Raw genomic sequence first — 26,261 nt, forward strand, 5'->3', positions numbered from 1 at the left:
CCTGAAGGTGGGAGCTCTGCTCTCTGGGGTTTCACTAGGGTTGATTCCAGCCCTGCCTGTTACCTGAAGGGAGTTTGTACCAACGCAATAGCACAGTCACCAGAAAGTCCCCTGCCACCTGGCCCCTGTTTTGCCATGGTTTGGGTGTGCGTCTTGTTAAAGCTTGGGCCAAGGCTGTGACTAAGGTGCTGTGCATCCCCGGGGCAGAGCAGGGCCCCATGCAGCCTGTGTTAACTTGTCTCTCCCCTTTTTAGAGCAAAATGAGAATGGTACCTGCCCTGACTCTCATGCGGATACTGATGTCACTGGGTAAGCGGAGATCCTGCTTTTGCCCCCCTCGCCTGCACCCCTGAAAACACTGCCTGCTTTCCCCTCCCTTTGCTTAGAGACCCACCATCCCTCCTCCACAAGACGTTACTGACAGTGAATTTCAGAGCCCAGGCCATCCACTGTGCGGGAGCTCATGGGTTTGGGAGCCCGGAACTCTTCTAGGCCTGCTGCTGAGTCACTGTGGCCTGGGGCAAGTCACATACCCCTCCTGTGCCTCAGGTCTCCAGCTTGCACTTGGTGCCAGCGTAGGCCAGGACATGTGGACGCGGCTCTATTCGTTTCCTCTGCCAGGGTTCTCCAGCAGCCTCCTGAGCAATAGCTGTGTCAGGGCTTGTGCAAACAAGCGAGGACTCAACCAGCTGGGTCAGAGCTTCAGGGCCAGCGGTGGGGAAGGAACAGGGAAGGGCTGTGAGAACTGACATTCACGCACTAAATGCAGCCCCTGCCCCGGTGCTATGCCAGGCTGAGGGTGCTAGAATGACCCTTGCCACAAGGATGCAAGGCCAGTCCGATGGTCAGGGCACTAGTTTAAGACCTAGGGACCTGGGGTCAAATCCCTGCTCTGCCACAGACTTCCTATGTGATCTTGGGTCAGTCACTTAGTCTCTGTGTCAGTTTCCCATCTGCACAATGGAGATAATAGCCCTGCCCTGGCGCCCCGGGGGGCTGGGAGGGGAACTGCTCAGATACTCTGGTGATGGGCAGTGGTAGACGAAAGCCATTCATGAGGAGCCAGAACCTTCTGCTTCCAAAGAGCACCAGGGCTGGGGCTCGTGCGAGGAGCGCTCCCCCCCTTTCTATTCCATGCAGACGTGCCTCCACCAACAGGAAGTGAGGCCGGGATTCCCCTGCTGGGAGAACCGGCACTGTGAGGCTGCTCTGCCCGGCTTAGCCGGAACGTCTGGACTGGCAGCGCTAAGGCTGCCGCCGGGGAGCAGAGCGAAGCGGCCTCGTCCTGTCCCAGCTGAGAATCTTGGGGTGCAGTTTTTGACAACCCCTCCATCCCTAAGACGTGGTAAAAGGGATCTTCCCATGTCGTGATGCCAGGGCAGCAGTGCTAGGGGCTCACGGCCATGACCCTGTCCTGAGGAATGGCTGGGCCAGAAGCATTTAGTTTGTGTCTTGGCTGCACCACGGGCCCCTGCCATGGAGGGTAGGAGGCGTGAATCGGAAGCATGGCCCTAGGGGAGACCGTGCCCATACGCGGGGGCAATAGCAGACCTAGCACTTCACCCTCAGCTCTGCCCACCTCCCAGAGGCCAGGCTAGCAGCAGCCCATCACGGCATCACCCTGGCTTCAGGCTGTGGCGGGACAAGCTGTGACGTGTGGAAAGCAGTGGGTCTGCATGTGGCGTTGCTTCCAGTCCTTGGCAATGCCGCTCACCTCCACCGAGCTGGTCCGAGGGCTCCCTCTCCGGTGCTGCGGGGAGGCAGAGAAGGAAAGCCCGCTCTGCTGGCTCTGATGTCTCGGTCGGGAGGCTCTGTGACTCTGCCAGCAGTCTGGGGAGACTTGGCCCCAGGGCTGGTTCTGGCAGTGGGACAGCTGCATGGACCCTCCCTCTGGCAGGAAGGAACTGCCCTGGCTCCCCATGCCTTGGTGTTGTGTGAAGGAGCTGGTTCAGGGGGTGCAGCATTTTGGGCAGTCAGAGGGTGGGGGAGGGCCCTGCCTGTGTGAAGGGAGCAGGGTCTGCCAGGCTGGATGTGGGGAGGGGGTTGGTCTCTTTGGGTTGGAAGGGATGTCTCAAGGGTGAGCAGGCCCCTGGCAGACACAGGTGGATCTAGGCAGCACTGCTGTTCTCTGCACCGTGCTGGATTCTTCAGTTCCAGGCTCATCCCTCTTCCTTCCTTGGTGCCTGCAGAGAATGGTGGGGTGTTGGCTGGCCTGGTCATCACTCGCCCGGAGCTGAAGGCTCGCCTAGGGGACTCTGTCATGCTGGAATGTTTCTTCCAAAGCCTGGTGCCAGGGGACTGGAACGTGACCAAAGTGGACTGGCTACATACGCCGGAAAACAATACTCAGGCGGTGAGTCCAATCACTGGGAAGGGACCAGGGTAGCACCACAGGTCCAGGGCAAATAGGCCGCCTGGGGGCAGAGATAGCATTCAGCAGGGCCGGCTTTAGGCCTATTCCACGAATTCCCCCGAATCGGGCCCCGCGCCTAAGAGGGCCCCGTGCCCAGTGAGAATCCCTTCCCCGGCTAGAGGCGCCTTTTTAATTTTTACTCACCGGGGGGCGCTTTGGGTCTTCGACGGCACTTCAGCAGCGGGTCCTTCGCTTACACTGGGTCTTCGGCGACACTTCGGCAACGGGTCCTTCAGTGCCGCTGAAGACCTGGACGAGTGAAGGACCCACCGCTGAAGTGCCGCCAAAGACTCAGAGCACCGCCCGGTGAATACAAGCCCAATGTGGTGTTTTTGGGTTTTTTTAAGTCATCCCTGCTAGGGCCCCGTCAAAATGGTTTGAATGGGGCCCTGCACTTCCTAAAGCCGACCCTGCCCTTAGGAACCCTAACACTAGCGTGGGAAGCCCTACCCATAGGAACCCTAACCCTAGCTCCAAGTGCCCTACCCATAGGAACCCTAACCCTAGCACCAAGTGCCCTACGCTTAGTAACCCTAACCCTAGGGTGGGAAGCCCTACCCATAGGAACCCTAACCCCAGCTCCCAGTGCCCTACGCTTAGTAACCCTAACCCTAGGGTGGGAAGCCCTACCAATAGGAACCCTAACCCTAGCTCGGGGGGCCCTACCCATAGGAACCCTAACCCTCGCTCCGGGTACCCTACCCATAGGAACCTTAACCCTAGCTCCAATTTCCATCCCATAGGCACCCGAACCCTAGCTCGGGGTGCCTTAACCATAGGAACCCGAACCCTAGATCGGGGTGCCCTACCCATAGGCACCCTAACTCTAGCTCAGGGTCCCCTAAGATAGGAATCCTAACCCTAGCTCCAAGTACCCTACTCATAGGAACTCCACCCCTAGCGCCGGGAGCCCTAGCCATAGGAACCCTAACCCTAGCTCGGGGTGCCATACCCATAGAAATCCTAACCCTAGCTCTAAGTGCTCTACCCATAGGAACCCTAACCCTAGGGATGAGTGCCCTTCTCATAGGAACCCTAACCCTAGCTCCAAGTGCCCTATCCTTAATAACCCTAACCCTAGTTCGGGGTTCCCTACCCATAAGAACCCTAAGCCTAGCTCCAAGTGCCCTACGCATAGGAACCCTAACCCTAGGTCCAAGTGCCCGACCCATAGGAACCCTAACCCTAGCTCGGGGTGCCCTATCCATTGGAACCCTAACCCTAGGTCCAAGTGCCCTACGCATAGGAACCCTAACCCTAGGTCCAAGTGCCCTACCCTTAGGAACCCTAACCCTAGCGCCGGGAGACCTACCCATAGGAACCCTAACCCTAGCTCGGGGGGCCCTACCATAGGAACCCTAACCCTAGGTCCAAGTACCCTACTGTTGTGGAAAATTGACCACACGGTTGATTTTAGATCAGACAGCCTGAGGCACCTTTATTGTTATACAAGTATGCATACAGGGAGGGTCAGCGTGGCCCCACGCAAGGGGTTAACTGCCCTCCTTTGGAAATATTTTACCAAGCTTATAAAGGCTAAAACCGCAAAACGTAGATTCACAGGTAGCACGCATATCACACTTCATTACCTTATTTGTATTATAATTTGTATCATAAGCAAGCTAATCAATGCCTTTGCCATTTTGGGTTTTTCCTGTTATTGTTCTAGTTGGTAGTTTGACTGTTCCGTGCACCCCTACTTGCGGTTACATTTTGCAAAAGTCCTTGCCAAAGCACTTCAGTTACCGAGGTTGGCACACACTGGGGGCTCCTTTGCAATACTCCCCACCTAGTTCCCTTTCCCCCACTCCTCCTTTCCCCAGTGGTCAGCCTGCTGTGATAAACATGCCCATATAAGTATATTGCTTAGCTTCTGCTTTTGCAGGCCCAGGCCAACAGCCTGAGCAAAACAGCCTGAGCAAAGGTTAGCTAAAATCAGCCTGCCTAGGCCTGAGTAATAGTGTGTGACCCCTCAAAATTCCCTATCACTACCCATAGGAACCCTCACCCTAGCTTGCGGTGCCCTATCCATTGGAACCCTAACCCTAGCAACAAGTGCCCTACCCATAGGAACCTTAACCCTAGCTCCAAGTGCCCTACCCATAGGAACCTTAACCCTAGCTCCAAGTGCCCTACCCATAGGAACCCTAACCCTAGCTCGGGGGGCCCTACCCATAGGAACCTTAAACCTAGCTCAGGGTTCCCTATCCATTGGAACCCTAACCCTAGAGCTGGGAGCACTACCATAGGAACCCTAACCCTAGCTCGGAGGGCCCTACCCATAGGAACCCTAACCCTAGCTCGGGGGGCCCTACCAATAGAAACCCTATCCATAGCTCAGGGTGACCTAGCCATAGGAACCCTAACCTTAGCTACAAGTACCCTACTCATAGGAACCCTAACCCTAGCGCCGGAAACCCTACCCGTAGGTACTTTAACCCTAGATCGGGGGGCCCTACCCATAGGAATCCAAACCCTAGCTCGCGGTGCCCTACCCATTGGAACCCTAACCCTAGCGCCGGGAGCCCTACCCATAGGAACCCTAACCCTACTTCTAAGTGCCCTACCCATAGGAACCCTAACCCCTGCGCCGGGAGCCCTACGGATAGGAACCCTAACCCTAGCTCCAAGTGCCCTACCTTGAGGAACCATAACCATAGGTCCAAGTGCCCTACCCTTAGGAAACCTAACCCTAGGGCGGGAATCCCTACCCATAGGAACCCTAAGCCTAGCTCCCAAGTGCCCTACCCATAGGAACCATAACCCTAGCTCCAAGTACCCTACTCATAGGAACCCTACCCCTAGCGCCGGGAGCCCTACCCATAGGAACCCTAACCCTAGCTCGGGGTGGCCTACCCATGGGAACCCTAACCCTAGCTCCAAGAGCCCTACCAAAAGGAACCTTAACCCTAGTTCGGGGTGCCCTACCCATAGGAACCCTAACCCTAGCACTGGCAGCCCTACCCATAGGAACCCTAACCCTAGCACCGGGAGCCCTACCGATAGGAACCCTAACCCTATGTCCAAGTGCCTTACCCATAGGAACCCTAACCGTAGCTCGGGGTGCCCTACCGATAGAAACCCTCACCCTAGCTCGGGGTGTCCTACCCATTAGAACCCTAACCCTAGCTCCATGTATGCATCTCATAGGAATCCTAATCCTAGCGCCAGGAGCCCTGCCCATAGGTACCCTAACCCTAGCTTGGGGTGCCCTACCCATAGGAACCCTAACCCTAGCTTGGGGTGCCCTTTCCATTGGAACCCTAACCCTAGCACCAAGTGCCCTACCCATAAGAACCCTAACTCTTGCTCTGGGTGCCCTACCCATAGGAACCCTAACCCTGGCTTGGGGTGCCCTATCCATTGGAACCCTAGGTCCAAGTACCCTACCCATAGGAACCCTAACCCTAGCTCCAAGTGCCCGACCCATAGGAACCCTAACCCTAGCTCCCGGTGCCCTACCAATAGGACCCTTAACCTTAGGGTGGGGGACCCTACCCATAGAAACCCTAACCCTAGCGCCGGGAGCCCTACCCATAGGAACCCTAACCCTAGGTCTAAGTGCCCTACCCTTAGGAACTCTAACCCTAGTTTCAAGTGCCCTACCCATAGGAACCCTAACCCTAGGGTGGGGCGCCCTACCTATAGGAATCCTAATCCTAGGGCTTGAAACCCTAGCCATAGGAACCCTATTCCTAGCTCCAAGTGCCCTACCCTTAATATTCCTAACCCTAGGACGGGAAGCCCTACCCATAGGAACCCGAACCCTTGGGCAGGAAGACCTACCCTTAGGAACCCTAGCCCTAGGGCTGGAAGCCCTACCTATAGGAACCCTAACCCTAGCTCCAAGTGCCCTAGCCTTAGGGCTGGCTTTAGGCCTATTCCACCAATTCCCCCGAATCGGGCCCTGCGCCTAACAGGGCCCCGCGCCCAGTGAGAATCCCTTCCCTGGGTCGAGGCGCCTTTTTAATTTTTACTCACCTGTCACCGCTTTGGGTCGTCAGCGGCACTTTAGTGGTGGGTCCTTCACTCGCTCTGGGTCTTCGATGGCACTTCAGCTGTGGGTCCTTCGCTTATTCTCCGTCTTCAGCGACAGTTCGGCAGCGGGTCCTTCGTGGCCGCTGAAGACCTGGAGCGAGTGAAGGACCCACTGCCCAAGTGCCACCAATCACTCAGAGCACTGCCCAGTGAATACAAGCCCCATGTGGTTTTTTTCCATGTGGTGTTTTTTTAAGTCATCCCTGCCAGGGCCCCGTCGAAACTTTTTGAATTGGGGCCCGCACTCCCCAAAGCCGACCCTGGTGTTCAGCATATGCAGCTGAGAGAGAGCAGCAATCTCTAAGGGAGCTGGAAATCCAAGTCAGCCAGCGCTGCGGGGAGGCTGTTCCCAGCCGACAGCTGTGCCGAGGTCGCTGGGTGAGGCGATTTTGATGCACCTCAGCCCAGTTCTTAGGTGCTCAAGTCACAGAATCCACCATATCAACTGGGACTGACTGACCCCTTGTGGGGCCTTTCAGCAGAGAGCCAGTGGGGCCTAGGCTGCGATACCGCTCCCCCGGCAGAGCGTCCTGCCAGGGCAGGATGAGACGTAGGGGTGAGGGGCTGGGCGGAGCAGCAGAGGGGGAGGATATTCAAGGAACTAAGTTCACCCTTGCGAGTGTCTTGGCATCCAGTCATATGCACCCTTGGTCACATGACGAGCCATGTTCGCTTGCAGGAGGAGATGGTCTTCTACTACTACAGTAACCACAGCGTTCCTGTGGGACGCTTCCGGCCCCGAGTGCAGTGGTTGGGGGATGTGGCCCGCAAGGACGGCTCTGTGAGGCTGCAGGATGTACGGGCGGACGACAGCGGGACGTACACCTGCGAGATCCGGGTGTTTGGGCGGAGCAGTGTCTTCAAAAACTACACTGTGCTGCACGTGGCCTCTGCCGGACGGAGAGGTATGCGCCCTCCATTGCTAGCTTATGCCTCCCCTTGGCTAGCGGTCAATTTCACAGCAGCCTCACCGGTTCACCCCTTCGCTTGGGGCAGCCTCCCTCCCCTTTCCCTGAGCCGAGTGTCTCCCTGCCCTTCCGTCTCTAGTGCCAGCTACGCCTGTCTGGTCTGGCCCCAGGATGGGGCTGGGTTGGCTTGAGGGCCCCGTGGTCATGCCATCTGCAGCCCTATGCAGTCACAATGATGTGCAAGCAGGAGTGTGGTTCTGGCTCACCAGGGCAGGTTTGCCACCAAGTGTGAGAAGTGGGGCAGAAATCCCAGGTTTGGGAAGCCCCTAGGCTCTATGCTGTGCTCCCTGGGGACGGATCTCTGCCCCAGTCCTGTGGGAACTCACCAATCTGTTACAAAGAGGAGGAGACAGCCACCTCCCCTGGATGCCTTTGGGGGTGATGTGCCCCTCCCCAGGTATTGGGCACCCGTCAGCATGGGCTGGGCAGAGACTGACTCCTGGTGGCTAGTGTGCCGGGTCAGAGACACCGCTAACCCTGCTGCATGTGTCTCTCACTCCCAAGGGTCCGGATTTGCAGGGGCCCAGTACTCTGAGAGCACCGGTAGCAGTGGCTGGGGGGCCATCCTGGGCTATGTCTGTGCGACCACCTTCCTGGCCCTCCTCTTGGGATTGGGGCTGAAGAAGTTTCTCCAGAAGCAGAGGTAACAGGCCCTGGCTCCAGGGCCACAGGCCAGGACGGGAGAGGGGGACGCTGGCGGGATGTGGGTGAATTTCAGCACCTGGGGAATCCTGGCCTGTGACAGCTTGGGGTGACCACACACACTATCCTCTGCTGCCCCCTGGTGGCTCAATTGTGTCTGATGGGCTTGCCCTGCCCTCTCCTCTCTCATCAGCGCAGGGCTGCTCCCGGGGTTCCACACCGTGCTCCTCTCCCCGTCCCTGCCGAACCCGCCTGTCCTGGGAGCGCTCCTGGCAGGGAGGGTGGGGGGTGTCCTCTTCTTGACATGCCTGATCCCGCATTGCCCTGGTTCGACAGACAGATCTCCTGCCTGGTAGGGACGGGAGGCAGAGTGCTGGGGTCCCAGATATCCTGGCCCATGTGCCCCCGCATGGCCCAGGTGGATGGGGAGGAGCTGCATCCCTGGCTGTAGCACTCCTGTGCACCACAGGTTGCAGCGAGGCCAAGGGGTATGGGGTGGATGCAAGGCCAGTCACTCAGAGTGAGAGTCACTCTGCACCTGAGCATGGGCAGAGACCCAGACTCACCGGTATGAAATGGCTGAGCAGTGGACTTGGTCTTTCCTTGCTCCTTTCTGTCGCCAGGGGTTCCTGAGCAACGGGAAGGCCAGAGTGTCAGGGGAAATGCAGGCAGAGCCAGGCACTAGCTCTGGAATTAACACCCTCGGGTATGGAGGGGAGGGGTGGAGATGATGGCTCCTGGGGGACCAGGCACAGCTCTTCACCTGCATGCAATTGATATTCCTTCCAGACCGCTGGAGAGCGGGCCCCTGTCGAGGAGTCGGGATGACGGCAGCCGGGATAAAGCAGAGGTGAGAGCTCAGTCTCTGCTTGCCAAGCTAGTGGGGCTAATGTTGCCAGACCCTGTAACAGGGAAACGCCAGAATCCAGGGGATAGTCCTGGAATAAAAGGAGGATTCGGGACAGCCGAGCTGCTATCCAGCCTGCCCCAGGCACTGAATGCGCCTGTTCACACACGCCTAGGGCCAGGCAGGAAAGCCTGGCATTTGTTTTGCTGTATCATTGGCCTAGGGTAGGAGGTGATTGGAATAAACCCCAGATAATTCCATCCTGCCGGGACTCCTAATTAGGAGATAATGTCCACGGAGCAGAGTGAGCTAATGGGCTCCTGCTGCTCCCTAAATGCCCAGGCAGAGGCGAGAGCTTTATTTTCAGGTGTGGGGCCTGTGACAATGTTCTGTCCCAGCTACTTTGTTGCTGTTGCAGCCCAGGACCGATGCAGGATTTATCGTGGTATCGGAGGGACGTGGGAGAAGAGCTGCTATGTTCTAGAGCAGACGACGGTGTGCGATATAACTAATGGAAGGGCAGTGCCGTAAGCTAGTGGTTGGGCCGGGGCAATGGGAACCAGGGCTCTGGAATTCTAGTTCCACTTTAGCCACCTTGGCAAGTCACTTCACTTCTGTGCCTCAGTTTCCCTGTCTTCAAAATGGGGATCATGATCCTGCCTTAACATGCATGGGGCTTCGTTAATGAATGCCTTCAAAGTGCTTTGATGTCCTCAGATGACAAACACCAGAGAAGGGTAAAGTGTTGTTGTGGCCTTAAAGGTACAGAGGCCCTGACCACTCACAGCTGAATAGACTTCAGTGGGAGGTGGGGACTTTGCATTCCCAGGATTTGTGGGGATCTGTTGTCCCATTAGAAATAAAGAGGCCCTTTACTTTGTCTAACAGCGTATCAGTTTGTTCAGCTTTCATCAGAGGATACAAGGGTTTTTTGACACTAGGTACTATGAAGGCAAGGGGTTTAGTATGAATCCCAGGCAGCACAAGAGTCGCCTCTGCAGTGACACTAGCTAGGATAAGCTGATCAATGTGCTCAATCCTCATGCTTCAGAGCATTAGCTGCTCACTGGGGTCAGGAAGGTGTTTCCCCCAGAGGAGAGGACTGCCCCATTGGATGTGTTATGGGGGCTTTACACAGCTCCCTCTGCAGCATCTGGTGGTGGTGGTTGTCACAAGTTAGTGGGCATCAGTCTGCCCAGGCTGGGAACTCCGCTGGCCAGCATGCACTGTATTTACTGTAATGTAGGTTATCCGGGTGGCTACTTTGCTACAGCTGTGTTGGTAAGTGCCCCCCTCGCCCAGCATGTCTGAGGGGGTGGGGAGGGGACCAGGCTGAGGAGTTTGGAGCAGAGCTGGGCCCTCCGGTGAGCTATTCAGCATTTGTCTATCATCCTGCCCACCAGAAGCTGGGAACTCTCAAAACAGAGGCTGCCTGGTCCTGCTCTGGAGAGCTCACCAGCTGAAATGAGCCTCTGGAAATACTCTCTGGAACGGGCACGCCGTGAGTGGATCCAACTCACACAGTGCCTGAGTCTCTTTCTGATCTTCCTGGCAGGAAGGCATTTACTCCCTCATACCCTGTGCTGAGACGCTTCAGGCTGGGCAGGAGGCAGAGCTGTGGAGCAGAACCGACGCGACCTACGTTACCATGGTGAGCTCTGTGTCAGGAGGTCCAAGCAGCTGGGGCAGGAGAAGAGACCAGGGTCTCCTCAAAACACAGGGCCTGCCACGCACTGGCATGACCCCACTGATACCCACTGCAGGGCACAGCGCGGGCCGTTTGCCTCCAGCCCACCTCTCTGGAGGTGATGGGGGGTTGGGGATGCAATGCCAAGGGTGACTTCTGGATGCACACGCAATAGAACTCTCTGTGTAAGGCAGGAGCTGCTCCCTCTGCAAGGCAAAGCAAAGGGGACCTGACCGATGTCGTGAGTGGATCCAACTTTTTAGTATAGCTCAGGCCTAACACAGCCCTCTGGCTCTGACAGCGCTGATGGCTTTGCACCTTGTCCCCTACAGCACCCCTCTGCCGCTTTCCATGGGGCGGGCACTGCACCGCTGGAGAACAACGTGTACATCCAGCTGCAGAGGAAGAAGATCCCAGTGGAATGGCTGGATGAGGGGAGACTGGGCACTGAAGGAGCCCAAGAAAGCAAGAAAACCTGTGAAAAGTCCAACTGCCCAGAGGAGGAATTCCCTTGTGCCCTGGATCGGGGGGAAGCACCTCTGAGCCCAGTCTGGCACGACAGCCAGGGACGTTGACCTCCCGCAGGGACAAACCCTACCCACTCCGTCAGCGTGCCGCAGGGCTGCCTCTCAGCCTGCACAGGGCATGGGCCGTGTCACTCTCGCTGTCCGGGTTATAATCGATTTGTGCAGCACCTGCCAGCCCCCACCAGGTTGGGCCCCATTGTGCCCAGCGCTGTGTAGACTTGCTGCTCCTTGAGGACATTTTCGAAAGGGTCATTTCACGCTCTGATGGGGCTGCTGCTGCTTTCGCGTCTGCACCATGAGCCCAGCGCGGCCTGGCTTGCGCACAGGGCGGTGGGAGGATGCTCCTTGCTAACTGGGGCGGGCCAGGAGTGCGGCACATGAGGGCAGTGAAGGTAAATGGACTTTGCTCTGGTTTCACCCTCATTCTGCGGGCGGGACAGTGCCCCGTGGCAGAGCTTCCACTCTCCGGCTGGGATATTGGCCGATGCCGTCAAAACCCAGTGAGAGAGAACTCCAGGGAGAGTCCCACCTCCAGACAGGGAGGAGGGGCTGGTCGGGTGTTGGGTGCCCTGCAGCTGCCTGGGCTGGCCTGCTGCATGGGCACCGAGCGGGCTCTGGGCTGCCCGCCTGGCACCTTCCGCCAGAGCCGCCTGGGAAACAAGCAACCTGACCTCCTGGGGAAATAGTTCAGTTGAACTGTAGCAACCCCAGTGCTGTGTGTGTATAAACAGACGTGCAGCACCACCCCCTGCATGTGTTTGTGTCTCCATCTATACACTTGCAATAACTAGGAATATTCTAGATCCGTAACGCCAGGGCCGGGGGCTTTTACTCTCTTCTACCTGGACAAAATCTGCATCTGAGGTTCCAAGTTGCTGGTAAACAACGGGACTGATTCAGCCCCTTATTTCTGAGCGGGTCGGAGCCCTGCCCTGGTCTCTTTCCTTGCGCTGGGGCTAGAACCCTTCCCCCAGAGCGCAGCCTCTGGCTCAGCCCCTGCTGGGGCCGCTCTCCCGCCCCAGGCGCTATCTATAGCTGTTTGACACCTCCACGTGCAGTGACCTGAGATGGGCTCGCTCCATTCCTGGAAAGGATGGGGGACCACTCCCTGCTCCTAGCCTGAGCGCTGGCACATGGGCCAATGCAGCAAAAGTTGCTCTATGCTGCAGTCGTTTGTTTCACATTGCCACCCCACTCGTTTTTTGTTGGTGAGGTGGACTAACCAGCGTGAGTGGCTTAAAAATATGCCAACACGTTTTTATTGACGTTGAAACAAATATAAGGCTGTAAGTAATGACTAAGGGCCTGTTAGGTCAGAGCTAACAGTGCCCCAGCCAGGAATGCCTGGGGCTATTCAGTGTAGCCGGGAGACCTCATGCTACGCAAGCAATAGATCTGCTTAGTGATTTAGTATATAACAATCCTGTACTTTAATGAACAGTCTGATACTTCAGGTGCCTTCTCTCTGGCAGGGTCACGAGGCCCTTTACAAACTATACGCAGTGCTCAGCGCGTCCGTCCGTCCGTCCGTCCCCCACAGTTCTGCTAACCTGATTCCAGGGCGAGTCTCATGCTATTTGGTTTGTCTTGAAGCCCCGGCTCTGGGAGTCCTGTCGCTGTGTGAGAATCTCAGCTCTTGTTTAACAAGAGAGACGCTTCTAGCCCTCATGGTTGCAAGGAAAAGCTTGAAAATGTGACCCAGGTGCAACCTAAAGGCTTAGACATTTGAAAGCAAAGAAAGCAAAACCCAACCCCAAATCTCACAACTTTTAAGCCAATCTCATGATTTTGGGGGTCCGATTTGTGATTTTCGACTGCCTGGGCCTGGCACCACTGGCCGATGTTGCCAGCGTCTCAGTTCATGGCAGTTCCCTGCCTTCCTAGCTGAGCAATGGACTGTTGCCAGCATAAGGGCAAGGAAGGAGGTGCTGAGCACAGCTGGGAGCCTGATCCTGCACGAGTGCTGCTGTCCGCCAAGTCCTGCCTGGCAGGAGGGAACAGCTGAGCACCTCACTCGCCTGACGAGGAGCCTGCTCCTCAGACACGTGTGCTCCCTGTCCTCTTTATTCCCTGAGCTACTGTGAGTAAAGGACTGACCGTGCAAGTGGCTGGCCCTCTCCCCTGCTCAGTGGAGGTGGCCTCTGCTCGGATGGCCTTAACCTGTTCCCCTTTTTGACCCAGCATGGTTCAGAGGGGTGTAGTAGGGAACGCATGGGCTCACGCTCCCACATCCTGGGGACCAGCACCCCTGTGCTCCCTACTGCACAGGGATCAACGCCACCCCGCGAACTGTGCTGTGTGGGAAAGGGGAACAGGTTAAGGCTGTCCACGGAGCAAAGGCCACGTGCTTGCATCTCACAGGCTGGTTTTCATGTCACAGTTGACACATGCTGTCTGCAGGGATTCCCATGCCCTGGCTTCGCCCAACACACGCATTCCACGGCTGATGTATGAACTCTCCCCAGCGTCAGCCGACTAAAGCCCTTTCCCGTGTTCCTGCAGGCTAGAGCCCCTTTCAGTTCAGAGGCACAGGAGGGGGGCAGCCATGTGATACACAAGTGATACACTGCCGGGGGCTGCCCAGCAAGCCTCACTCATCCACGGGGTGCCGGGGATTCACCAAGCTGGGCCCGCATGGTGGGGACTGTGTTCTGTGGGGGTGTTCCCGCCGCTCCCCGGCTGACGAGCCAAAGTACAGGGCGTTACTTGTGGGTCCTGCAGCATCAATTCCCTCCCCAGCCGTACTCATTTGCCCCTGGGCGTTAGATTAGATCCCATTCCCTCATCCCACCCATCAGTGAATTCAGTGCTGGTGAAAAACTGAGGGGCTGGCAGGGTGGGCTACTTCCAGGTATGGTGGAGGCAGGTGCTGGGTGAATGTCCCTATGCTGCTCCCTACCGAGGGAGTGAATGTCCCAATGGAGCACCAAGGCCCTGGAGAGCCCATCAGCCTGTTGGAGGTCGAGGTGCAGAGTCAGTCTGGGACACACCCAATGGCATGAGCCATGGAGTAGCTGGGAATATCTTGTAGCCATTCAGGTCGGATGCTCGCCCTGCTCCTGAGCCCTCACTGCCTGCCCCCTCTGCAGCGACTGGGAAGAACAGCTGTGAGTGTCATGCTGTCTGGGATGGGGGAAGTGAGCGCGCACCCTTTGCTGCAGCCAGAGCTGTTCTCAGAGGCCACACGGAGCTGTGAATTCCCTCTGTCCGGGCTGAGGCTGGTCTCAGCACCGCCCGGCGTCTGCTGCACACGGAGAGCCAGGGCAGGCTGTGCTCTGCAGGAGAGAAAGGCCAGAGATGGGCAAGCTCCATCCATGGGGCTGGAGGAGAATTCTGCCCCCAGAGCCTAGGAGAGGAGCTCATTGCTGCATGGCCTGTCAGTGCGGCAGCCCCAGACGGGTGTGGCTGATGCTCCCCGGGGTGGGGGATGAACAGAGTTCAGATGTGGGCTTGGGCCACAAGAAAAGCGACACAGGTAGCATGCACCTAACTGACCCGTTAGAGCAGGAGGCCTACGCAGGCGAGGCCCAGGGCTGCAATAGCAAGGGGGCTGCTAGTCAGCACTGGGGCACGGGCAGAGCCGTGTGTGGCGAGCCTGGATGCTAATGGCAGCGTCGTTTCTCTGGTCAGGCTACGTTTTCCCCAACGCTCTGCAGAACAGGGCTCTGAGTCCCAGGCTGGGTCCTGGCTGGGGGGGAGGGGGGGAAACTGAGTTCCCATCTGTGTTTCAGTCTCCACTAGGCCGTGAGAGATTTTCCTGGCATGTCTTCATGCCAGTGGGCGATGATCGCAGCGCTCATGTTCCTCTCCAGCCCTTAGCAAAGGGAACTGCATTAGCCCCAGAACTTTCTTCCAGGAAAGCTGCCCCCACCTCCTGCTCTTAGTAAGAGCCCGTACCATGGCTCTGCGCTGGAGATGGCTGCATTGCCTTGGCTGGCTGGTAGGGCCCAGTGTCTGGTGGTTTATTGACTCCTGGGACAGCAGTGCTCAGGGAGTTAGCAGCAGGGTGTGGAGATGTTAAGGAGGGTGGGTGGTGGTTTGCAGCCTACGGCCTGGATGTCACACCTTCATAAGGGGAGATGCTGGCTCAGCAAAGAGCCCATTTCCTTCTCCTTTTGTAGGGAAACCCAAGCCTGGCCCTGTCAGAGCCCAGGGCAGCATTTGCCCTACCAGGGCATCTTCTCCTCACTCCACTGCCAAGCAGCTGTTATTCCAAAGCTCTGGCATTCCCCAGGAAAGCATGATTGGCAATCAGCCCCTTGCCCATCTCCTGCCTCCAACTCAACACACCTGCGCAAGGTCTAGCAGGAAGTAACTCTCTGTTGCAGGGAAGCCAGGCGGGGCTTTGGAAGCTGCGAGATAACACCCAAGGTAACAGAGCCACTACAATGTAAGGGGCAGGCCTGCTGGGGGTTAAACTGAGCCAGAACACAGGCCCCATTGCTCAGGTATGTGCTTAGCTAACGCGCTGGGTCACCAGAGCACAGTGGGAGTCTCTGCAGGAGAAATAAACCCTGCAGATTACTTAGGCCAGAAGGTGAAGAGAGACTAACAGTTTGCAGTAATACAGCCCTTCCTGCCCTCACCACAGGCACTAACTGGCTCAGAGGAAACCCACTCTGCTCTTTGATAAGGTGGCAATTTTAAACAGGATCAGGCACCAGAACCACCTCCCAGAGTGCAGAGCAGGAGAGAAGCTGAGAGCATGTTCCTTTGCTTCTGAGGAAATTTTGATGCCCTCCCATGTTCTTTGATGAAATCCACCAACCATAAAATTTACTGCTTTTTTTTAAAATAGCAGCAACCCTCCAGCCGGCCATATTGGAGGTTGGGAAATAAAGCTGCTCTAAAATTATGTGTGTCTTGGAAATAACCCCCTGCACTTGAAAAAAACAAAGCCAAACAACAGCAACAAAAACCAGCCACAACAAACACCACAATCTTCGCCCTACACAAAGGTCCTTGAAAATGAGCAAGGAGCCTTGGGTTCTCCGGCCCACCTTGTGCCTCACTGGGCTCAGCCTGCTTGTCTCTCTGGGTAAGTGTCTATTGCACATCTTGCATGCAGGCATCCGACAGGGACCCAGCAGCCCACAGCTGGGGAGCACCATCCTCATTAACGCAGCTTGATCACCCGCAAACATACTCCTGGGAGCGCGAGGGACGTGGGGCCGGCTGCTGCCGGCGTGAGAACTGGGGACAGAGAGGGGCTAATGTGCAGGTTTTATTGACCTTACAGAGGAGAAAGTAACCTTTTTGAAAAGTAGGCTCTGTGGCTGTGCCTGCATCTCTGAGCTAGCCTGCGTGGCTCTCTGCCTCTCGCCAAGGCTGCCTGCTGTAGGTGGGTAGCGCCTGGCGCAGGTGGAACGGCTGGGGATGTTGCTCCTTTGCTCAGATCTGGCAGGTTGAAAAGCAAAGTCTCTAACGTGTGTGGTATGTGTTCTAATGCAATCGAGGGGCTGCCCCTCGTTTTGTTGGCTGCTGGTGGGGAGCAGGGTGTGCGGCATGTTGGGCTCTGTTCCTTGCTTTTCTGCCCTGCCATGGAGCCAGGAATGTGTGTCAGCAGCTTTTTGTTTGTAGTGATTCCCTGCAGGCAGGAGACGGTCGGATTAAAACATAAGTCGTGTTCGGGGGGCGGGGGGGGGCTGTGCTTTCAGACAGATTGGGACATGGAGGAGAAAAACGACAGCAACTCCCCATCTTCAGCGACTGGGAATCCTGCCTGTCGTTTGCTTTGGAGAGGCTGCGTGTAATGCTACCCCCAAGACTGGGGAAAGGGGTGTAAGGGGACAGGGTATGTGGGGCAGGGTGGAGATCCGGGAAGGAAGCAGTCCAAAGCTGTCTGCAATGGACCCCGCATTAGCAGGGCTCCCGGCAGTGCCCATCCGCTCTGGGGAAGCAGCCCACGTTGCGTGCTCTGATGTTTGCATGGAGAGGAATACAAGTATTTACACTGAGGAGCTGACTGTGCCACGTGGTGTCCCCTGGATCTTCTCCCAGGAGCCCTTAGCTGTGACGCTGTCAGACCTCAGCCAGGTGACTAGCGCGGATGTCGCAACCCCCTCTGACTTCACCGAGAGAGCCCCAAGGAGACTGCATGGCGTCGTCTTTCCCACGGTCCCGGGAGGGGGGGGTCCCTGGGGGTCGTGCCTCTGAGAACCCCATGGCCTGATGTGCCCACAGACCTGTGGGGCAGGTCTCCGTGTCCCAGCAGGGCAGGTCGCCCTCAGGGTTATCGGACAGGGAAAGGCACCAGCCAGTCTCAGTTTAGGATTTTCCACCTCCCTTACTGAGCTCGTCACCATCGTTTAGTGACAGTGTTGACAGGCTGGTCAGAGCGTCGGGCTGGGCCCGCCTGAGCTGAGTCTGCAGCCATGGCCTGGCCAGAGCCTTAAGCGCTGAATGCACCTGGCAAGGTTTTTTCTGACTGAGCCTAAGCCCATGTGGCAAACGCTGCCCAAGCCCCAGTGCTGGCGGTGCTGGCCAGGTCAGCTCAGCGCCCCCCTAGAGCCGAGTGGGGTGGAAGCCTGTCTGACAACTGCTGCAGTAGCTGGAGTGGTGCAGGATGCTCTGTTGTCAGGTGCATACTTTACCATCTCCAGCTTCCCCCTCCCACTCAACATGGATCCCCCGGGCCTGGGGCTAGGGATTCTTTCCTCCCGCCCTCTCTCCAAGAGGCTGGGCTGAGGCTCTTCCCACAGCCTGGCATTCAGCCAGCAGGAATCACTCCCCAGGGCACACCTACTGCCCGGGCTGGCTTTCGCCAGCACTCACCATGGTGCTCTCTGAGCATCCCTCTGGCAGCATGGCCTGTCGCAGCAGTCCTGACCTGGACTGGCCCGGGCTGGCTTTGTACGTGGTGTGTGCTGTAGGGTATTTAGTTATGGAACTGCTATGGCTTCATTCTTCGTGTACAGCCCCTTTAAATCCTTAAAAGCACCATCTGCAGAAGCAGGAAGAGTTTCCAAAGGCATAGGCACAGAGGAGAGTCCCCGCCCCACGGTGCTCAGCTCTTTCCGATCTCCCCTTCGTTGCAATCCGTCAGCTCTAGGGCTGCTCTTCACATGTGGGATTGAGGTGCCAGGGCTTAGGTTTGGATCTCACTTTTCCAAGCTCTGTTCGAAGGAGCGGCTCAGCCCTCCCCAGAGCAGTAACCTGGAAGGACGCTACAGGGCTGCTGCTTTGGTATCTCATAATGATCAAATGTGCTCCGCTTACAAGACAAAAGGTTTCCTAGCTGCCACTGCTGCAAACCCAGCTGTGCGCCTGCCTCTCCCCCAGCACCAGAAACTAACGGGCAGGGAGCAAATTAGCTGGCTCAGCTACACCAGCGTCTCGGTCAGCAGGTTCCCGCCACACGCTTTCAAGCCGAAGCCAAGACGGTCCTGCATTGTCAGACAGGCCCTGCTCAGCTAGGCCAGCCAGCTGTCTGCTACGCACATGCAGCCTGCTCCCAGGAAGCCTGGCCTGGTTCTGGGTTCCAAGGACGACTCCTAGCCGCACTGCCCTGGCCCCCTGTGTGAGGTCAGGCCCGCGTGCCATGGCAGCCCGTAGGGGGGTGCTGATGGGGCTGGGCGCAGAGACCCAGCTTTCCGTGGGGCTGAGCAGTGCAGTTCCCCGCTGCCAAGCACAGCCCAGGAGGGCCAAAGCGCGTTGGCAGAAATGCCTGGCAGAAGCCTGCGGCTGCAGGTGCCGAGCGGCTCCTGTCCTGCACCAGCCATGAACGCAGTGAGTCAGACCCTCCTGCTGGGGCTGTGTCCTGGGGGAAGGGGCCCCTGCTTCTGCTCGCACAGGGTCTCCAGCCCCTGACTGTGATGGGGCACTGATCTGGCTGCCTCAAGCATTGCAAGTGGGGGGTGGGGGTGTATGAATCTGCTGCTGGCTCGGCTGTGCTCGAGACCGGCATGTGTGTCAGTCTCCATAGAGCAGGGCTCTGCAGCGCCAGGCCAGGCTCCAGGCTGCAGCAGGGAAGGGGAACGTGGGCCTGGTGGCCCGTTCAGCCCTGGGCCTGTGCTGAGTGGGTTGGGGGTGCGTTTCTGTGACCCAGATGCTGAACCAGGACCCACCTGCTCATTACACCAAACCCCTCCCATTGTGCACTGCATTGGGGTGCTCTGCCCAGTGGGGAGAGGCCTGGGGGTGCCCCCCCCACTTTAGCTCCTTGGCCCCTTTCCTGCAGCCTCTTACCCTCTGCTTGACTTCTCAGTGTTCATGTAGCTCGTCCCGGTGGGGAACTGCCAGCTGGGCTCTGCCCCACAGCACAGCCGGGCTCACTCCCCCACCAGAGCTGAGAACAGCAGAGAGAGGGGGACCCACGTGGTCCCAGAGCCGTCAGCCCTCGGGTTTCCCAGAACAGTCCGGGACCTGCGGGCGCTCTGGGGAATCCTGCCCTTACAGGCCTGGCAGGGGGGGCAGGGGAGAGTCAGAAAGGAGGAGTGAGCGAGCAGAGGGGAGACGCGCAGATCTGGCATTGCATGAGCCTCTCTGCTCTCCCCAGTTCTGGATTTGGCCCACAGAGTGGGTGGGAGCCAGGGTGGGGCTTGGCGAGGCGATTGGGGTGGGGGGCGCAGGGGGAGGGGGATGTGTGGGGAGCGGGAGGCAGAGGGAGTGCCATGCCGTGCTGCCCCAGAGCTGTGTGTGTGAGTCCCTCCATTTCTGCGCTGCAGCGTGGGCTCTGCTGCAGAAACCAGCTCTGTCCCCTTCTGCCTGCAGGAGCACCTGGCAGCTTGGCCGCTTGACTTCCAGCCGGAGAGTGTTGCTCAAACACCAGCTAAGGGGGAAAATAAAGTGAATCTACATTTTCCCCGCAGCCCCCAGAGGCCAGTGCTGGCAGGGGCTGGTCACTCCCCCAGTGCGTCCTGCCGGGAATGAAATCTGATGAGCGCAGCCATAAATTTCCCCAGCAGATGTGGCACTGAGCCCTGCACAGCTGATGCTGCATCCAGGCCTCTGCATAGCAAACCTGATTTAAGCGGCGTGAAGAGCATTCACCTGCAGTCAGTGCTGAGTGGGGAAGGGCCAGGAGAGATCCCAACGCCTGCAACGCAGTCAGCAGGCAGGGGGGCAGTGGAGCATGGGGCAGTGACAGGTTGCTAAACCAGGCAAGAGGCTTGTGTTCCAATCCCATGTAGATGGGTTATCCCACTATCCCATACACACAGCCCTCTCTCTAGCCAGGGGCTAAGGCAGGTCCTTTCAGCTCAGCTCTCCCTAAGGGGCAGACGGGCCAGTCTGGGATCAAGCTGGGTCTGTCTTTTGTGTCCGAGGCAGCAGGTACGTTACACCCTGCCGCTGGCGAGGGGGAGCGGAGAGGTCAGTGCACTGCTGTGGGCTGATTAGCGTCCCTTGGAAAAGCCTCTTTTCCTATGACCGTGTCCAGAGTGCCACAGTGTCCGGAGTGCCACAGCAGCCGTGATGTGTGTGTGCTGTGTACCTGCCGGTCTCTCCGCCCCCTGGACAGCTCCACCAGCAGGCCAGGCCCACAGCCCCCAAGGGGTGGAACTGACATTAGCGCTTGCAATTTTCTGTATTTGTTCACTTCTTCCTTTCTTCTCCTCCCTCCTGTTTCATTCCTGTCTTCTCACCAGCGCCCTGTGGGCTGGGCATGGAAATCACGGCACAACCTACCGTCAGTGCTTTGAATGGCTCTTCCGTGCGCCTCTCTTGCACCTTCAACTCCTGCTACAAAGTGGAGAACAAACAGTTCTCCCTGAACTGGACTTACCAGGAATGTGAGAACTGCACCGAGGAGATGGTAAGTACCTCCTGCAGTCCAGCCCTGAACCATCAAACATCATGAGCCAGGCCCCCCACCCCCCCAAAAATCATGAGACTGGCTTAAAATCATTGGATTTACCAAAGTACTAACTTGGGGCTCTCGTCTGCTTTCAGAGCCAGCAGGTTCTCATTTTCAAACTTTTCTGTGCTCCGGGCGGGCTGGGAACTTCCTACCTTAACAAAAGGGAAAGAAAGCTGAGATTCTCCTGCCCCGGCGACTCTGGGAGCTGGGCTTTAAGGAAAACCCCGAATGTCAATTGGCTTGTTATAAAATGTCAAGAGTTGATGACCCAGATTCGAGTCCCACAACCCTGTTTGCGGGTCCTGCTGCTGACTGGGCTCGCTCTGAGGCTGTCTCAGTGTGTGCTCAGGGGAGGCTCCAGCTACAGTACCGTCCTGTGTAGACACTGTCTGCGCTGACGGGAGGCGCTCTCCCCGAGAGGCAGCAGCCAGGTTGATGGAATAATTCTTCTGTCCCCCTAGTGCTGTCTACACCAGGGTCAGGTCGGTGTAGCTACGTCTCTCGGGGGGGAGGGGGAGGAATTTTCACACCGCTTAGAGACGTAGCTATGCCGATGTCAGTTCGTAGTGTAGTCCAGGCCTGAGTAAGGACTGAATAGAAAGAGAGCAAGGCCCCAGGCTTTGGTCCTGAGAGTGTTCCCTGGGGGCGAAGGGGAAGGAAGGAGACACTGAGTGGGGGAAGGTATGGGAGGACGGGGATCACTGACCCAACACTGGGTCTGTGCAGGTACCCAGATCCCACTCCCATGTGAGTAGTAAAGCCCCCTGTGTCCAGAAGGAATGTCCCATTTCCCGGGATGTGGCCACTGCTCAGGCCAGCCGTGGGTGAGACTAACTGGAAACGAGGCAGAAGAGGGTTGTAGGCCAGAGATGAAGGATTCTTTCCAGGTGCTGAGCAGCTGGCTGGACCCTTGGGTTTGCTTAAACTTTCCTGTTACGGCCGGGGCAAAGCCCAGGCAGGAGACAGTCATGAGTGACCAATGCCCTGGCCCTGGCTGGCAGCCTAGCTCCCAATGCCCTGGCCCAGGGTGGCCACTCGCAGCCTGTGATACCAAAGGGATCCCTCCCGTTCCCGCTGGCAGGCCCAGGACACTGTAGCTCTCGGGGGAGCTGTGTGATTGTCCCAGGGCAGGGTGATCCCAGCGAGGCTGGGGAGCGGAGCTCTGAGCGGCGGGTGCCTCAGGGAAAGCAGGCGAGGTGCTGTGGTCTCTGACTGGCCCCCCAGGTCTGGCCAGCTGAGCTCTGTGGGCACCAGCATGGGGGTAGCACCCGCTGCGTTCTCACTGCCCCGCCCCCGTCTCTGCCCAGTTCCTGCAGTTCCGGATGAAGATCGTGCACTGGCGGCTGGATCGCTTCGGGAACAGGGTGGAGTTCACCGGCAACCCCAGCAAGAACGACGTGTCCTTCACCCTCCACCAGGTGCAGCTGGAGGACGAGGGCACCTACAACTGCTACGTGATGAACCCCCCCGACAGGCACCGGGGCCACGCCCGCATCTTCCTGAAGGTGATCACCGAAGGTGGGTGCGCAGCAGGCTCGGCGGCAGGGGGCTGCTGGGCGGGGGGCAGACGGGGAGGGAGCTGCTGTTTTATATTGAACGATGGTGGAGACAGCAGAGGCAAGAGCTGGCACAGTGTAGGCGGCTGCTCTGACCCACGCTGCCCTGCCCCTCCGCCCCAGCCCACATCCCGCGCCCGCTCCAGCTCGCCAGGCCGACGTGGGCAGGGGCGGTTCAGTGGGGGCTTGGGCTCGGCTGGCTGGTGACCCCCGGCCTTCCCTGCCCGCGGGCCGAGCTGCCTTGTGCCACTCCCTGCCTGTCTCTGGGGCGGTGTGACAGGTCAGGGCCATGGTCCCAGAGCCGGGCTCCTCACCGGCCAGGAGCGACGATGAGAGGAGGGAGGGGGTCTCCGGGGCCTCCCGTAGTTCCCCTTCTCTGTCTGGAGTAGCGTGGACACAGGCACAAATCAGCGTCCGCGGTGCCCCAGTTCCCTCCCAGCCCCAGGGAGCTCTCTGCAGCAGCTGGACGACTGGCGTTCGAATCGCAGGGGATGGGGGCAGGCGCAGGATGTCAGCCGGCCTGAGCGAAGGGCTGGGAGCCCCTGAGTCCTGGTCTGGGCTCTGACACTGACTCCTGCAGCGAGGGGCAAGGTGGGGATCGCCCGGCTCTGAGGATCTGCAGCCTGCTTGGGCAGCACTGTCCCTCCCCAGACACTTACTTCAGGATCTCCAATCAAGGAAACTACGCCCCCTTCCAGCATCAGCTGGCTGTGGGCTGGTCCCAGTGTGCCCTCCCCCCACAGGCCCAGGGGCAATGCCAGCCGTGACCCGTGTGATTTACGTGGCTATGTAGGGCCTTGTCCTCCCATCTCCAGGCCATGCCTCTCAGCACATCCCACTCCCACCCATGGCCTGTCTGTGTGTGGGGCCCTGCACGCCTTTTCTCCCATCAGACCCCACGTAAGGTAGGGCAGGGCCTGGATTTGCCAACGTGGTCCCATTGGTGCTGGCAGGAGCTGCCTGGTTTCCCTGCGGCTCAGACTCCCTCGTCCCCCCGGCCTCCCTCCTCACCTGCCCTGCTCTCTCTCCGCAGTGCCCCCGGAGCGCGACTCCACGGTGGCTGTTATCGTGGGGGCCTCAGTGGGGGGCTTCCTAGCCGTGGTGATCCTGGTGCTGGTAATCGTCAAGTGCGTGCGGAGGAAAAAGCAGCAGAAACTGAACACAGACGACCAGAAAACGGAGGAGGAAGGGAAGACAGATGGCGAAGGGAACCCCGAGGAGGGCACCAAGTAACGGCCCCCTCTCCTTTCCCCCTGTACAGTGTGACCCCTTGTGTGCTTCTCCAGAGAATGGATTTCAGACTCCCCAGAATTACTGAGCATCCCTCATCTACGTAGCCAGCCCCGACCGCCGGGAATCCAGGCTTCAGCAGGGCCTGGGCAGAAGACTGCTGTGCACCTGGGCTGGGCTAGGGCTTGGCGGAGGTGCGTGGATAACCTAAGCCTACCGAGCCCGTCCCCTGCACCAGACTGCTGCCTGCTCCCGCCTCTCTCTCCCTATGAGCCGGGAAGAGCCCGCCCCTGAGTGCCAAGGTGCTGCCCAGGGCGGGGGCTGGAGCAATGCAGAGGCTGTGGCTGAGAGGGAGGCAGGACCTCCCCTGAGGACGGTGGAGGCGGGGAGGGAGAGAGGGCTGCAGCCTCTCAGCGTGATGGGCAATGGGGACGGGGGGCTAGCGAGCCCTTCTGCCCTAGGCCCTGGCACCGGTGTGAGACGTTAGTGTGCTGGCCAGGGGTAGATTCCTGGGAAGGCCAGAGGGTTCTCCTGTGCCTTGCACTCATGGCAGAGCCTCGAGCACAGGGGACCCTTTTCTATGTCAAGTAATCCGATCGGTCTCCCTGGAACCCCTCGAGCTCCGTCCCCACAGGCCAGTCTGCTCCCCAGGCCCTTCTGATCTGGGCCCATCCACAAAGGCACCCGGCTCCTATCCGAAATTTGTAATGGGCATTAGCAGGGCACCAGTGTTACGGGAAGGCAGGGGGCGCGGCGGCGCCTCTGTCGGGCAGAGGGACGGAGGGCAGGGGGCGCGGCGCCTCTGTCGGGCAGGGGGACGGAGGGCAGGGGGCGCGGCGCCTCTGTCGGGCAGGGGACGGGAGGCAGGGGGCGCGGCGCCTCTGTCGGGCAGGAGACGGGAGGGCAGGGGGCGCGGCGCCTCTGTCGGGCAGGGGACGGGAGGGCAGGGGGCGCGGCGGCGCCTCTGTCGGGCAGGGGACGGGAAGGCAGGGGGCGCGGCGGCGCCTCTGTCGGGCAGGGGACGGGAAGGCAGGGGGCGCGGCGGCGCCTCTGTCGGGCAGGGGCATGGGAGGGCAGGGCGCGGCGGCGCCTCTGTCGGGCAGGAGACGGGAAGGCAGGGGGTGCGGCGCCTCTGTCGGGCAGGGGACGGGGAGGGCAGGGGGTGCGGCGGCGCCTCTGTCGGGCAGGGGACGGGAAGGCAGGGGGCGCAGCGCCTCTGTCGGGCAGGGGACGGGAAGGCAGGGGGCGCGGCGCCTCTGTTGGGCAGGGGACGGGAGGCAGGGGGTGCGGCGCCTCTGTCGGGCAGGGGGACGGAGGGCAGGGGGCGCGGTGCCTCTGTCGGGCAGGGGACGGGAGGGCAGGGGGCGCGGCAGCGCCTCTATCGGGCAGGGGACGGGAGGGCAGGGGGCGCGGCGCCTCTGTCGGGCAGGGGCCGGGAAGTTGACAATTGGATGCAGGTGCCTGTGTTTTCTAGCTGGTTATTTTCTCATCCTTGGCGGGGATTGACACAGTCTAATTTTTGCCTCGTCTCCATCCCGGCCAAGGCCCATAAAGGAGAGCAGGGAAGTGTGGGCGTGGGACAGTTTGGCACTTGCTGCTGCAGGATGATCCCAGGCACCCTGCCATGAGGCCTTGCCATTGGGAGAGGCCTGTCCCCCGGGGACTCCTGAGCCAAGGGGACCCCTTGCCGCCTCCTCTTAGCCAGCATCTCCCTCTTGGAAGCAAGTGGGCAACTCTGGGCAAATGCCAGGTCTGATTCTTGTGGCCCAGGAAATGAATTCTGAGCAGGCCTTGCCTTCCTGTCACGCGCTGGTGGGCGAAGAGCCACTGCCGAATTGCCAGGAATATAGTGACTGCAGCAGCCCCCTGCGGAGAGATTGTTCCGCAGCTAAGCAGAGCCATGGAAGCATTACAGACAGGGACCTCTGGGAGGGGGGGGCTGTCCATGTCTTTCTCCTCTGCCCCCCTCCCCCCCAATATTGCAGATGTAACCCTGCACCTGGGTTCCCTCATAGGTGAACAGAGAGTCTGGGCTGCCCCCCAGGGAGGGAGTGGGATTGCGCCAGGGGTGTGATTGGAGACTAGTGTCCCCGGGCTGGGCACTGGCAGGGGTTTCGTGTTTTAAACGTTCATGTGATAGGCGGGGTAGGGCCTGGCTTGGGTCCCTCAGGCTGTGAGTGCCAGAGCTGGCCACAGGGGACTTACCCCAGGGATACAGACATGACTACCTGGAGCGCCAGTGAAGCCTCTTCATGCACAGACCCTGCTGAGCACCCCGCGCTGCGGCATGCTGGCCTGGGGCTGTTTCTGGTCGAGGGAGAAAGGCAACCATGCCAGGCTGCACAGGGCGGCTGGGTTAACATCAGGTCTTGGAGAAGAGGGGAGCCGTATCTTTGCCAGCGTTCATGCTCGTTACCAGCCCTTCACAGACCATCCAGCATCCCAGGGCCCGGCCCCTGACCCTGCAACTGATTTTCCATGGCCTGGATCCCAAGGGCCTGATTCTCTGCCCGCGCAAGGACTGGAAACAAAGCTGTCAGGCCCTGGGTTTGTT

The 26,261-nt window shown here is 58.9% G+C and overlaps 2 protein-coding genes across 4 annotated transcripts; both read left to right on the forward strand.

Annotated features, from left to right (window-relative positions):
- The first annotated feature begins 260 nt into the window (after positions 1 to 260).
- Positions 261 to 11,846, forward strand: JAML (junction adhesion molecule like). Its single transcript, XM_044997229.1, has 7 exons — positions 261 to 309; positions 2,190 to 2,353; positions 7,131 to 7,356; positions 7,924 to 8,062; positions 8,851 to 8,911; positions 10,464 to 10,559; positions 10,928 to 11,846. The coding sequence occupies exons 1-7, from the start codon at positions 261 to 263 to the stop codon at positions 11,168 to 11,170; spliced, it is 978 nt and encodes a 325-aa protein (XP_044853164.1). The 3' UTR covers positions 11,171 to 11,846.
- Positions 11,847 to 15,246: 3,400 nt separating this feature from the next.
- On the forward strand, positions 15,247 to 24,492 carry SCN2B (sodium voltage-gated channel beta subunit 2). Of its 3 annotated transcripts, none has more exons than XM_044997217.1 (4): positions 15,247 to 15,570; positions 20,710 to 20,876; positions 22,229 to 22,439; positions 23,511 to 24,492. In XM_044997217.1, exons 2-4 carry the CDS (start codon positions 20,727 to 20,729, stop codon positions 23,708 to 23,710), a joined length of 561 nt encoding a protein of 186 aa, XP_044853152.1. In that variant the 5' UTR covers positions 15,247 to 15,570; positions 20,710 to 20,726; the 3' UTR covers positions 23,711 to 24,492. The 3 variants fall into 3 exon arrangements, with proteins under 3 accessions (XP_044853152.1, XP_044853151.1, XP_044853150.1); XM_044997216.1 differs by having other exon boundaries at positions 15,247 to 15,493; XM_044997215.1 differs by lacking the exon at positions 15,247 to 15,570 and adding an exon at positions 15,619 to 16,160.
- The last annotated feature ends 1,769 nt before the right edge of the window (positions 24,493 to 26,261 follow it).

This window comes from Mauremys mutica, chromosome 22 (genome assembly GCF_020497125.1).
Source record: "Mauremys mutica isolate MM-2020 ecotype Southern chromosome 22, ASM2049712v1, whole genome shotgun sequence".
Classification (NCBI taxonomy): Eukaryota; Metazoa; Chordata; order Testudines; family Geoemydidae; genus Mauremys; species Mauremys mutica.